Source organism: Plodia interpunctella, chromosome 6 (genome assembly GCF_027563975.2).
Source record: "Plodia interpunctella isolate USDA-ARS_2022_Savannah chromosome 6, ilPloInte3.2, whole genome shotgun sequence".
In the NCBI taxonomy this organism is placed as follows: domain Eukaryota; kingdom Metazoa; phylum Arthropoda; class Insecta; order Lepidoptera; family Pyralidae; genus Plodia; species Plodia interpunctella.
The window spans coordinates 10934178-10949214 of NC_071299.1; the positions used below are offsets into that span (position 1 = coordinate 10934178).

General features: G+C 36.4%; 1 protein-coding gene and 1 long non-coding RNA gene across 3 annotated transcripts in view; one reads left to right on the top strand and one right to left on the bottom strand.

The window, feature by feature from the left end:
• The window catches only part of Rsph3 (Radial spoke head protein 3), a 30343-nt gene that overhangs the window by 1903 nt on the left and 13403 nt on the right, over positions 1-15037 (bottom strand). For both annotated transcript variants that reach the window (XM_053747006.2, XM_053747005.1), the window contains exons 2-8: positions 13931-14021; positions 10844-10999; positions 9885-10013; positions 9081-9284; positions 8329-8491; positions 7817-7903; positions 7197-7325 (exon numbers count right to left, since the gene is read on the bottom strand). In XM_053747006.2, the coding sequence (XP_053602981.1) occupies positions 7197-7325; positions 7817-7903; positions 8329-8491; positions 9081-9284; positions 9885-10013; positions 10844-10999; positions 13931-14021 (959 nt within the window). The remainder of the gene's footprint in view (positions 1-7196; positions 7326-7816; positions 7904-8328; positions 8492-9080; positions 9285-9884; positions 10014-10843; positions 11000-13930; positions 14022-15037) is intronic.
• Positions 6570-8457, top strand: LOC128670963 (uncharacterized). Its single transcript, XR_008404804.2, has 3 exons — positions 6570-6788; positions 7100-7331; positions 8321-8457. It is a non-coding gene; the product is annotated as an uncharacterized LOC128670963 (long non-coding RNA).

Here is a 15037-nt window from a genome sequence, read left to right on the forward strand (position 1 = left end):
AACACATGGGGTTATAGAAACTTTGAATACCAAAAAACATATAAACTTTAAATAAATAAAGCATAATATATTTTACGCGAAGATAAGTAATTATACCTAAAATTTACCATTTTTTAAAATGTCCGAAGAGGACATTGTGAATATGAGGAGAATAAAATTCTGTGTTTGTGCTATGATAAATATACATATGATCAATCAGTCAATAAATATATAAAGAATATGTTTCTTTATTGTACCGTACCTTTTACGAGTCTATAATTTCGTGAAAAGGCAGAAAAAAACATAACTAACGCAGCATATTAAAAAATCCTTTTATCTTTCAAAATCCTAATTTTTTAAACATTCAAACCAAATCCGTTCACCCTTAGCATCGGATCAGTTAATTGTATTTTTATGGAGTGGTCGGAATTGTAACGTTTAAGCTCTTTACATTATTATTGTATTGTGCGAGGCGACAGAAAGTGGCCGAGGGTGCCGCGCAGCTGCGCAAACACCGCCGCAAGCGCAGGTTGAAACGCGGAAGGGAAACATATTGGGAGAATTTTGCACGGAAACCGTTCCATGTAAACAATTTTTCAATGCAAAAAAAAATACTTCCTTTCAGTTGTGTGTGTCCAGAATTTAAAAAAGAATACTTCATACAGATTTGTCGTTACAGGTTCATACAGGTTTTCAACTCCCTACTATCGATAAGTAATCATTTAATAGTTCATATTTTTTGTCATCCATACATCCTTTTTCTTTCTGCAGTGAATAAAAACGATTGTTAAAATGTTCCGTCGCTTTTTTAGTTTTTTTTTTACAACTATGTAATTTTTTACTTTAGAAATCTTTAGAGTGTTTCGAGTAATCTTTGACGTAGGTACGTATTCAATATATTCACTATGGTAGGACAACACGCGGGCGTGAAAGTGCGAATATGCACCCGTGTGTTGCAAACAATCGTGTGACGCGCGCAGCCTGACACAGGTTGCATGTAACAGGAACACTTGCAGTTGCAAGTGCGTACTATTATACTGGGCAAAAGCGAACTTTATTGCTATTGTAGTAATGACCACGAGTTAAGCTTGTATCCTCTCAATGTAACTGCAAATCTGTTACACAATGCGTACGATAATGAATCTTATTGCCCTGGATTAAAGATCATAACACCAACAGCTAAGATGGTTTGTATCCTCACTTTTACTAATGTCAGGGAAGTGCAGCTAAAATATTTACTCTGCCGGAGTTACCACCACGTTCATTAAAAGCAATTAGGATTTTGTTTTTTTAACGTTCAAATTCACCCTAAGGCACAGATTTTGTTGCCGAATACCATTCGGCGAATGGGTGAGTAACTTCCTGATTTCAGTTAAATTAACGTATTTAAGTATTTATATAATACTAGTGATCCGTTCTGCTTCGCTCGGATAAAGAAGTAAATAAATAATATTACGTGTATTATTTATTTTACCTACCTCAGGAATCTCACTATCGATTGGTGAAAACCGCTAAAATCGATGCGGTCATTTTTTAGTTTATCGCGAACACACAGACAGGCAGATGCGGCAGAGGACTTTGTTTATAATATGTATCAGGCTTACATTCAGGCCGCCTAAAATTACATTGTAGCCCTTCTTCTTATTTAAGAGCTATGCTCTGGTCGGTGGAGTATACGCCACGCCTCTCAGTCCTCGGCTTTGCTTTTAAGGTCTCGATACGACACAACGTCTGCCTTCTCTTTCAGTTGCTCGCGTGACTCTTCCTCGGTCTCCCTGGACCTCTTCTTCCTTTCAACTTTCCTTCAAAAATAGTTTAAATAAGGCGTCGTGTCGTATCAAGTGGCCAATTATTCTTCCCCTTCTATTTTCTATTTCTGTGAGTAGTCTTCTTTGTTCGTTTACTATTTCCAGTATTTTCTCATTGCTTTTTCTCACTGTCCAGCTTGTTTTTTCCATCCTTCTCCAGCACCACATTTCAAAAGCGGCTAATCTGTCGGTATCCTTTTTGGTGAGTGTCCATGTTTCGCATCCGTATAATGCTATGCTCCAGATTTATATTTTAATTAAGCGTTTTCTGATTGAATTTGATATTTTTGAGTTAAAAAGTTTCTTATTTGTATTATAACTTTTTTTTTGGCTATTGCGATTCTGGCATTTAGTTCAGTTGAATTTCTTGAGTTATCTTTTAAAATACTTCCTACATATTTATTTTTTTCTACCTTTTCTATAGGTGTTCCATTAATATGTATTGGTTCTTTAACTGCTATTGTTTTGTATGTTATCATAGTTTTTGTTTTTGCTGTATTAATTTTGAAGCCTAATTCTTGAAAATTTACGTTCATTAATTGCATTAGTGGTTCTATTTCATGTTTGGCGTTACCTAGAGTTGCAATATCATCTGCGAAACTAATAAAATATATTGTTTCTTCATTGATTTTGACTCATCCTCTCCTATTTTTATTACAGTTTCTTGATCTTTGTACAGTGCATGTATAATTTGTATAATTTTTAATTGTATCCCTAGAATATAAAATTAACCTTCGTATGTGAATTTCTGATTTGCTCAAGACCGGAAACTAAAATCGCATAAAAAGTAAAATTCTGTAGAAAAAAAATGTCAAATTGATAATCAGTAAGAGTGCAGGTTTCCTCACGATGATTTCCTTTAACGGAAACAAGTGGTAGTCGATGAAAACTACATGAGACAGATTGGTATAAAAACTCACGTGGCACAAGTGGGATTCGAACCTGGGACCTTTCTTTTCATATTTAACAATTGCATGGCTTAACAATTACACGACGTCATATGTTAAGTAAACTAGTATGTGGTATATGTAGTAGCCTAATTTCAGGTGCACCCGATCTCGTGTCAAGTCACCCAAACAATCCAGCAGGCACCGCGGGAACTAATCCAGCGATCTGATAACTTATCGCCGATATTGAATTAACATCTCCACTCGGACGATTGCCGACCCTGGTTGGGACAGGGCTGTCACTCGAATAATAAGAATATATAAAACAATAATAAAGAAAATATGTATATATGAAAAATACATTGATAATGTTCATTTGTAATGGATTTTTGACAAAAATGTAAAAGCAGTGCCGCAGAAGAACATCAGGTATTTATAATATACTAGCTGCGCTCGGGGCTTCGCTCCCGAGGAAATTTCAGGGTAAAAGTACCCTATGTGCTATTCCAGGTATTCTATCCGTGTAACTTATTTCATTAAAAAACCTAAATTTCAAATTTCATAACAATCTGTCTTGTAGATTTTGCGTACATACACACATACAATCTCACAATCTTTTATAATTTTAGTAGGATATAGTGGCATAACTTCAATGACTGTATTCAGCTTCAACAGCTCCTGCCGCAAAGACTAGAAATTTATGATGTTTCAGAATAGATATTTCTGATATTTCAAACTGGCTATTATTTTCAACAAGTCCAAATTTGATACAATTTTCTCACGTTTTAAACAATAATTTAAATGGGCCTTGTATGACCATGACTATATTCAATGACGTCACGATTTTTCAAGTACAGATAATGAATATTCTTTAACGACAACAAACAATAGTTAAGCACGTAAATGCTAAAATAAATAATAGTGACATAAAATTGTCGTATTTTAATCCAAGCACATGATTTGCTAAAAATAAAGCATAGGATTTGCTCAAAACCTAAAACTGGCAACCCTAATTATACAGCGGTCGCTATCACACAGTCAATCACACACGTGGTCTCACTCTGTTGTGCCGCATGCGTTGATTATTCCTTATAGAGTAAAGTAACCACGTTATATTGTATTTGTGTTGTGTTGTATTTCGCCACGGGGGTGAATTGTGCAAATGATCAAAACTTTAACATTTCTATTTTTTTATTAAGCGAATTTGATGATCAAGCGATCTGTTTATTACATTATATTATTGCCCCTAGTAGTTATAAAATATTATAAAATATTTGACACAAAAATTCGTTTTTCTACCGAATTTACTACAAGTTGGCAATAAAATCCTCCCCATATGACTATCAACCGCTCTATTAATCTAGACGGAGTGAATTTCAACCATAAATGTTAAATAGAAAAATGTCACGTTACTTAACGATTTTTAAAACTTTTGGTATTCAATAGTAAGGTATGTTGTCCACTAAAATATGGCTAAATTGGGCAATATTAACATGGCAACCTGTTCGCAACAAGTGTGGCGACACGTGTCGCGCACGCGCGCCGCAATGTGTTGCCGGTCACCCTCAATACAGTGTAATTACTTCTGCTATATTATATTAGATACAAAAATATATTATTTTAATAAATATAGTGCTGACTAAATAATGTATCTAGTCTTTGTAGCTTAATTAGCGAGTCTAACTATAAGAATAAAAAAAAAGTCATGTAATTATATAAGTTTATATAGGTAGCGAAATGTATCAGTTGTTAGGCTTAGCATAGATAAATCGAATTTTTAGTTTTCAACACAATCGACAAAGATATTTTTCCAAATTATTATTTTTCAATATAAAAAAAAAAACATGTTTTTTCAGTCAAAGGTACTTTTACCATAAAATAAATAATAATATTTTTAAGCCAATCCAATCAAAAATTTATTATTCACTGAGCCGCTGTGTCAAAAAAATCGCAACACAATAAGTGTTTAAGTGCAATAATATTGCTCACAAGTGCATTGTCGGTTCGAATTTGTTTAAAATAGCGGCGACTGCGCACGTGCCAACTCTCCACAACGTTTAAAATATTAGTCGCGACAAAACAACACTCTTGAGTCATTGGTTCTCAAACTTTGGAGATAATTGACAGTTACACTTTTACATGAAACTTTTATCGTATTATGACTTTTTTTATGCGTTGTAGTAATTTAATATTGATATTTGATAAATACCAGATGATTGACGCTATCAGATTTATATACCTAATGCCTATTGGAACTTCATTACTACAAGCGATTTTTTTGTAAGGAAGTTTTACTTTCCAAGACAGCATTATTTGAATATGATATGATCTTTATTTGTGTACACAACACAGCAGTGAAAAGATAATACTTACGAAAGAAACTAAGTACAAAGTCTAACTTATATTATACCTTATATATATATATATATATATAAACCACGTGCACAATTCATGTTGCACTAAAGTAAAATAATTTTATGTCCATATTGTACTCTCAAAATTTCATATACCTGCCGCCCCACATTGGGCAACCCTGACTTCGACGCCCCGCATCCAAACCACATTATAATGTCATCACACCGAATCAATCTTAATTGTTCGGGACTGAGGTCGAAAACCATACCCTCCCTTTGACCGACTACATCCATATTCATCTAATTTCCACGAAATAAAGTTCAAAATCGTATGGCGCGAGTTACCATTGTTATTTCGCGATATTTATCTCTAGATTTAATTCCAAAGGGTCGCATTTTGGGTAAGACTTGTCTAATACGTCTCACATTGTACTGTAATGATACCATTCATCAGGTCTGTGGCGAATGGCTGTGGTTGTAAAATATTTAGGACACAGAAATGACGCTCATGACGTGTTCTATAAAACTAATAAAAATACTCTTGATTTAATGTATTCAATCGGTGGCGCTGTGGTAAAGTTCTCGCCACTGAACCGAGAGGTCCCGGGTTCGATCCCCGGTCGGGTTATGATGGAAAATGATCTTTTTCTGACTGTCCCGGGTCTTGGATGTTTATCTATATATGTATTTGTTATAAAATATAGTATCGTTGAGTTAGTATCCCATAACACAAGTCGCAAACTTACTTTGGGGCTAGCTCAATCTGTGTGATTTGTCCTAATATATTTATTTATTTATTATTTATTTATTTATTAATCTATGTAACAATTTCGAATTTGTGATTTGCAGTAAATAAATATGAATCTCAATCTGTTTATGCATAGAGAAAATTGTGTTTGACAATTTAATTCTTCATAGTTGTATTCCTCATGGCTGAGGGTCGTGGTCATTACGTGGAATTAAACACACACAACAACTTTCTTGGCATTAGTAATGGAGTGGTTTGCCATTGCCTTCTCCATTTCACACACAAGTTAATAATCAACCAGTGTGCAGGTTTCCTCACGATGTTTTCCTTTACCGGACAATTGAATAGACATTTTGTTTTGCTATATTATAAGTAAGTAAAGTGTCAAAACTATTGAAATTGCTTGTTTTCGCTGTCTGTCAGCTTCGAATTCCCCAAAACTTTATTTATATAGTTACCTCATGATAAAGCCTGCAAACCAGGCTTTAACAGCACCCCGAACGCGCTAATAATTTCAGCTGGATTGTAACACAACCTCGAACGTTCCGCTCCTTTTTTACAGTTTCAGTATGGCGAAAATAATTTTGAAAGATTCTTTAATCAAATCTGACCGTTGACATAACAACCAGTTTCTTGGAGAAATTTGTCACCAAAATGCTGGAACGGTCGAGATTCGATTGCGATCCAACTGAAGTTATAAGCACGATTGGGGGATACGATTCGGCAATGGTTAAGGTTATGCTGTAGTTGAAAAAATAGTGCTTCATCTGTGACGTATATAATTTGCGCGTATCGAATGCGCGGCCGCACGTGGCGAGGTGGCTCGAATTGATTCGCCAATGAAAATATTAGGGCCGGCGGCGCACACCCGGCGACCGCGGACAGGTTGCCGCAAGTGCCAGTGACACTTGCCGTCCTGACGCTCACTCCGAGTGACGTAGTGGTTGCATTAATCTATATTCAATTTAATACGTATTGAAAGTAAAATAACAAAAACAATATATATTTATAGGTAGGTAGTTTGTATAATATACATTTTATTGATTTTAATGTATAGTATAGGGGTTTTTTTTTCTTAGTATTCGCCTATGCTTCTTTATTACTCTTTTTGATTCTTGATTCGTGCGTCTAGAAAGAAATTTCTATACCTACCATAGTAACTTTGTATTAAGATTTCTATTTGTAAGTTTAATTTTTACACTATCATGTTGTCTAAGTACATACATTTGTGAATAAATAATAGATCTCTATTAAATTAGGGCGTAGATACACATGCAAATAGGTCGCAAGCCGTAGCTGACATGTTCTAACACTGACACGCAGTTACAGTGACATGTGCCGGTAGCTGGCGTACATCCACAGCTACTGGTGGCCGAGACTTGACGATACGATTACGAAGAAGATGTATGAAGGTACTTACGTTCCTCCTCTCCCTCCCCGTAGACCGAGGGCGGGGTGGGGGGTTCTTCGGGTTCAACGTACTCAGCTTCCCGCTCGCCTGCTGCACGGTACAGCTCCGACCTCGCCTCTATCACGTCCCGCACGATTTCTGCAGGTAGATTACACTTGGCAATTAAAATTTCATCATTTAATTACAAATTTGTCATAAATACCAGCCTGGATAGTACCAAGTTTGAAGGTTTCCATCACACTGGCCGCATTTTCTCTCTGAACAAACATGGATTGGACACCCTTTGAACCATTCACCAAGCGCGAATGCAAAAGCCTCGGTCAAAGCGACAGCGCTTATACGGTCTCTCATTTACAATATCTAAACAATTAGTTAAATATTTTAAAAAGAAAATTGTAAATTACTAAATTTGTTATTATAAATTGCTTCGCCCACACTTATCACGAAGCTTCTCGCGACAGGCTACGGGATGCATACTATAAACAAGTTAAAAATGTTCTTTTTCAACCTTTATATTGCAAATAAAAACTTGGTGTATACGAATAATACGTGAAAATTATAACCTCTGAACTCTATTGACTTATAGAAAGCTTTCGGAAGAAGGTATTATATTATTTGTGGGGACAAACCTGTGAGAACATCGCGGCTGGTGATGAGTGATTCCACCTCATTTGATACCTCCTTCATCAGCCACGGCATGAACTCCTCGTCTACTCCTGCAAAATACAATAGTTGTTGTCTACATTTCGAACAGAATATTATGAATAATCTTACAAAATAGATACGAAACGAAGACGAAGCAGGGACATAGTAGGGACACTAGCTCTCGCGATGGCAGTCAGCTACCAAAGGGCACTGGTCAGCTCGATTCTCATATATATAATTAACTTTAAATATATATATTTAACTTTCCCTTTTCAGGCCATCAGCTGACGCAAAATTATACAGATAAACTTTCCTCAGGAATCACCACATGAAAATCCGTGCAGTAGTTATTGAGTTCGTCGCGAACATACAGACTGACAGACACGACAGAGGACTAGGAGGAAGAAAGGATTTACCTAAGAAACAAACAATCTTTAAATAAACAATCTTTCAAATTCCTTCAAAGATATTTAAAATAATGTTTGTAGGTCCTTACCTCTCTCGACGCGCTCGAGCAGGTATCCCTGGTCTCTCAGGCCAGCCAGCACGGAAGGCAGCAGCTCGGCCACGTAGCCTTGCACCAGGACCGCCGCAGCGGCGCGCTCGCGGGCCTCCGTCGCCGCTATCTGTGCTATCCTGGCCTCGGCCACGCGGCGCTCCTAAAAATTACTCATGGTTATTACTTATGGAGAAGACAAATATAAAGGGAAAAAAAGACAATGTTGATTCCCGACCTGTGCAAATAACAAGGAAGTTATCAGGGAATATAGTTAAAGGACATGATTTAGAATATGTTATTGAATCAAAGTAACAGTCAACAGCACATCAAGCTATCCAAATTCATTACAAATTCGTGCCTATTAACACTGCATAGAATAGAGATCCGAGAGGATTATATTTGAGTGCGGCTGACTTCACAATATTTAATGTACAAATGTTGAAAATGATGTTCAAGAAAATAAACTATGGTCTACCACGCAGCAATGGTAATATGTTTATTGAACTTGCAGTTTCGTTACATTTATTGATTACTTGCTGCGCCCCGGGGTTTCGCTCCCGTGAGAGGAATTTCGAGATAAAAAGTACCCTATGTGTTAATCCAGGTTATATTCTTCAGGTGTACCAAATTTCATAACAATCGGTCCAGTAAATTATGCGTGAAGAAGTAACAAACAAACTTACTATTATAATATTAGTTGGCATTATAATCTTGAGAGCTGTCAAGTTCAGTGAAATAACTGGCATTACCTTCTCCTGGTGCAACCGGAGATCCTGCGCAGCCAGCCGCTGCCTCTCAGCCAGCTCGGCGTCTCTCAGCTCGCAGTACCGCCTCTGTTGCTCTCTCAACGTCGCCAACTCCTCCTCCTGGGCCACCTCGGCTAACGATTGCTCTGTCGTCTTCCCGATAAGGACCTCCAGGATTGGTTGCACTTCCAGGTCGAAGTCGAACAGCTAAATAAATAAATAACATATATGGACAAATGAGTTGGGCCCACAGTAAGTTCGAGACATTAGTACCCATAACAATGGGTACTCAATTAACGATACTATTGTTGAGTTAATAAAAATCCAAGATACATATCACTCTGAAAAAGATAATATCCTTCTTGACTTGACCAGACTGACATGACTTGTGGAGCAGCCATCATGATGATCATTAAGCTAAAGTGGCCATCAAACAAAAAACCTGAAGTAAACTAATGTTAGTGCAAAATCAAAGTGATGCTTCTTTCCCATCAATGACGTGGCTCTTCTGCGCAAATTCCTCTCATAATGCAAAATTGGCAGTCTTTGTAATATCAAAAAAATTTTAGATCAAACAAGCGGGATAGAAAGTACTCGTAATTGACCTTGCAAACTCGATCTGTGATTACAAGTACAAATATTTGTTAGCACTGGGAATCGAACCCAGACCCTGCTATTTGGTTAGGACTTGGAGATCGTCACATATTGCATTATGCCGGCTACACACTATTGTCGAATTCAAACCGAACGACGAATGAACGTACGTAAGTCCTTGTGTTTTGTAGTTTGGGAAGGTTGGGCACTCACATCTCCTGGATATATCTGCGTGTGCGCATCGGCGCCGGTCTTGGCGGGCACGTAGATGGGGGTGGAGGGACGGTCCACGAACAGGTCCGTCTGAACGCCCACTTCCATCTCTTGGCCTTTGTCGAATAGCTAAAAGGGAAATCATTTTTAGAAATATCGAAAGCAGCATCGAATATTTACATACTAAACACCTTTCAGACGTTAAGAAGATGTTAATATATGATTTTCAAGTAGTTTTATCCAACTAAGTATTATTATAAATACTACTTATGTTTAATGTTTTTATATGAAATGAAATCTGCAGTAAATTTATGTGATGTGTGATGAACTCATCAGAATGACATTTATTAGTTTTTAATGTATCAAGAAATTTATCAATATAGCTACAAATGCTTCTAGCGCTCTTTCTTTCTTAGTGCCAAGTTCTGCTGTCTATCTGTTAACACACTGGCGCCACCTAGTGACTTTAGATTGCATAGACTACAAGGAGAAAATAAATATCGATTATATATATTAGTAATACTTTAAGATAAACCTACGGATGTTACTACAATTGGTTAATTATTCTCGTCCTAGATGGCGCTAGCTATTATTAAGTTCATATATAAGCTAATTGTGCCTGTAATTCCCTCTCTCTACGTCTCAGTTTGTATCGCATTATAGTAAAACAAAAGTATTCCTGAGTTTTTATTTCGCCATCTAAATCCTGCTGATCACGAAGCTAACACTATCACACATATTATTATGAAACATGTAAAAGGGGTTTCCTTGTAGGGAATTCTGGGAAGTTTTTTATTGGAATACAATATCGTAAAAGAACGTGAAAGGGTCCATTCAGAGTCAACAACGCGCGCGTGTGGCACCCGTAGTGTTGCAGGCGGCCATTGGTTGCGGTAACCACGTGCCATCAGGTTTGCCGCACGTCTTTTTGTTTGCTTAGTAGTATAAAAAATACTCACCTCCTCCAGGTAGTATTCAGTCTGTATAGGATGGTGGCGCCTCCCCGGGGCAGGAGGGGGGGTGCCGGGCCGTAAACGCGCGGCCGCAGCCTTGCGCGCCAGCGCTCGTCTGCGCGTGCGCGCTGCTCTCGCTGCTTGGCTTTCAGCGCCATCGCCCTGGAATCAAAATAAGTAATATAAATAAATATATAGGGATATATAGGGACAATTGACACAGATTGAGTTAGCCCCAAAGTAAGTTAGAAACTTGTGTTATAGGGTACTAACTCAACGATAATATAATAATATATTCTATACATATATAGATAAACATCCAAGATCCAGGTCAATCTGAAAAAGATGATTTTTCATGTTGACCTGACCGGGATTTGAACCCGGGACCTCCAGTGTAGCATCCGACATGATGACCATTAGGCCACGGCGGTCGTCGAAGTCAAGTATACCACTGTACAAGCAATTTTCTTACGATATGTTAAATTATTTAAATTGCATTCTCAAACACACTTAGCATCGGGTTTTTAAGTAAATAAAAAAAGACAAATTGCTTGCATTTCTACAAAATTGCCACAGAAATTTCACGTGCAAGTAGGTTAAAATCTGAGCTTTATTTATATGGAGTTATGGTTCAAATTTATGTAGTTTTCAGTAAGAAACCCAGTTGAACTTTTTGTATCCAGAGCAATTTGCTTAGATATGAATGGCCAATTGAACGTAATAGTAATACGATTTAGTTGAAATGCAATTAGGCCATTTTCCTTCGTGGTGTTTGAAGGCGTTTGATTTGAGGTCAAATTCAAATAATTTATTCAGAAATTAAACCTTCACAGGCACTTTTTCACGTCCATTTTTATATTAAATAATTATTTCTCACAAGCTACAAACTACTGGTCATTTTTTTCGCAATATTTATTTAATATGCTTATAGATAAAGACCTGTTTGATTTATTGAGAACCTTAGTTTGTAGAATACCAATTTATAAAAACTACTCAGGATAGACAGAAAAAAAATAGAATTGTACTCCGGGAGTGCCGGCAGAAGTGAAAATTTGAATATTAATGTTGTGAATTTTTGTCGTCTTACGAATTTTCATTCTGACGCGAGTTTAACATTTTTTACCCATCACAAAAAGTGCACAACTCCCCTAAAGAAGTTTTCACTAAAATATGTGAATTATTTATTTTCTAAGAAGATTTGCATAAGTGTTTTTTTAACACGTGGTGTGTTTTGTCCATACCTGTGTCCATCGGACCCGCGATACAAGCTCATTGCTTAGACCATGGAGCGTTACCAATATATTTAATTTATTATACCTAAAATCTATTGGACTGATTTTGATTTTTGGTACACATCTGAAACTGAAGTACAACTAAGAAACCTGCTTTTTATACCGAAATCAGCTAGTTCTGTATATAAAGATTGTTGGTAACTCATCAAAAATTAAAACAATTGGATAGTTTTAAAAATAGTGTGCATTCAAAGCGCATCCGTGGCTTTACTATGTCAGTCAACGCTGTCATATCGATCGATTTTTTTTTCATTGAACTCTTATGTAAGTACTATACTTACTAATTACCACGTTCCAGTTATGGTTATCGTTTTATTAGCCTTCTTTTTCAAGTTTACATAGCACTGGTATCAGATTGGCCAAAGTTTTGACATGACTTTTACCACTACCGCCATCTAGTGGCATTTTATTTATAATGAGCAAGATTCCTCACGATGATTTACTTCACAAATACCACTCGATACGCGGTTTAGTAAAGTGGCCAGACGGATCCTGGACTTCGACACTCTATGGTTGTGGAAGGAACATGGAATATGCTCAGGTGAGAGAAAGAGAGATGCAATTTAAAAACTCATTTACTTTGGCACTTAACATTTACAACAAAAAGGTTCATTTCAGCGCTTTGTGATAAAGTATCAGATAGCCTAAATGTAACATATTATACTGATAGCGTTAAAATTGTTATTTATTCATAAGTTAGTTTAGATTACAATACGATATTTTATCAGAAAATGATGAAACAGGTATTCTTATTCATACAATAATTGTAGCAGAATCGTGTCAGGTCGTCTAGCCTGGAACATTAACCTTGTTAGCTCGATTACCACCATTAAAGTTATTCGTGTACAGTCAACGGCACATCAACCTATCCAAATTCATAGCAAACTCGCCACTATCACCGCGCCATAAAGGTTAATGCAGGGTAACTTGATGTGCTGTTGACTGTACCACCCACATAACACACCGAATGTGACGGACATATTGACGATAATATTAACACGCTATATATCGCTTTATATCACTAATACAAAGCGAATTTACGAGATCAATAAAAATTCTTGCATGATAGTATACAAACAGGGCTTAAATGAGGTTCTGCCGGCATTTCTTCTCATCAGTGGTCGGTAGTTTGTAGCTTTGAAAAACCGCTACATAGTGTCCCTAACTTTAAAATCCCGCTATCTGTCTATCCCTATCTTTAAAACTACGCAACGACTTTTAATGCGGATTTTGAGATTTGAGTTTAGAGATAGTAATGATTTAGGGGAAGGCTCAGTTGTACAATTTAGGTTCCCTATTTTTATGCAATCCAATTTTATGTCATAATCTAACATCGTATACTTTTTCTTATCATAATAATAGTTACGCACAATATTAATTTGGCTATAATGTTTTAGGCACATTTTACCATAAGCATAATTTTAAGGCATATAGGTTGCCCAAGGACCACCCCGCCACACCCTAACCTACTGCTACACTATAGCTTTATGCAAATCAAAATATGTATAAAATACATTAGCCTAAACTATAATTATGCTTATTGAAAAGGTATGCCAAAAAACAATTTTGTCAAAATATTGTTGTGTCAAAAAAATATGTGCCTAACCCGTTATGTGAATAAAATGAGGATAAAATATGTACGCGAAAAAAAAAGGGATCCCTATAATTTATTATTGTTTTACCCGAGCAAAGCTGGCTAGTACTAATAACACACTAGGATAACATAACCGGATCATGGGATTCGACGCTCTGAGTATGCAACATGGCAAACGCTTATATGAGAAAGAGAGAGAGTACTAACCCCGGCCTGTGGATGTGCAGCGAACGTGCTCCCGCGCACGACGCGCTTATCGTGCATCATGTTGGTGTACTGCGACGTCGCGATGCTGCCGCTGAAACAAATAAGGTTTTGTTTACTAAATTGACATTTTTGTCGTCAAAGAGATTACGTTTCATTCGACGCTTGACGAAAAATTATGTCCGCACAGTAATCTCTGAACTCCTCAGAGGTGACGTGAGTCAATTCTGGTAACGTAAATAGTTTTAGGACGTTAGAACAATGAATCATCATTTGACATTTAAAAATGGAAGGGTTTAAATTGTTTGCAAAGTGTTTAAATTTAAGACATCGCCATTTAAAATGTTATGTTACTGATTTATATTTTCTATGGTGTGTGTCATAATTTATTTGCAAACTAGATTTAGCTCGCGAATTTAATAATCTAGTTTTTTTTCCCGCTTCCTGAGGAATTAATACTAGAAAAGCAAAATAGAAAACGGGCAACAAACAAAAATCGTGGTAAAATTCGTTTACGCATAATAATTAGGACGCCGATAAAACAATGTTTTCGTAGCACCCTGCTACGACCGCTACGGCCTACGATCGCGTAGCACGGACTTATCAAGGCTACGGCTACGAGCTCGTAGCACCGTAGCCGACGTTCCAAGCATAAATTTTATTCATAAAATAAATGTTGGTAAACGTAAAATTTCATGACAAAAAAAATATTTCTATCAAATCCGTACTAACATTATAAAAAGAAAATATTTGTATTTATGTTTGTAATAAATGAACTAAAAAATTACTGGATCAATTTTTATGAAATTTGGCATATAAGAACACAGATAAGATAGATAAACTGTTTATTTATATCGAAGACACACAATATACATTTATGATACAGTAGACCATGAAAATAAAGGACAAATACACAAGAAAAGGTTACTTTTTACATTAAGCTTTTACCTAAGCGAAGTCTGGAAGGACCGCTCCAATAATATTTTTTAAAATAAATATCCATATGAGACATCCACATTCATACTAATATTATAAAAAGAAACGATTAGTATTTTTGTTTGTAACAATTAAATTCAAAAAACGAACGATTATGATGATATTTGGGACATA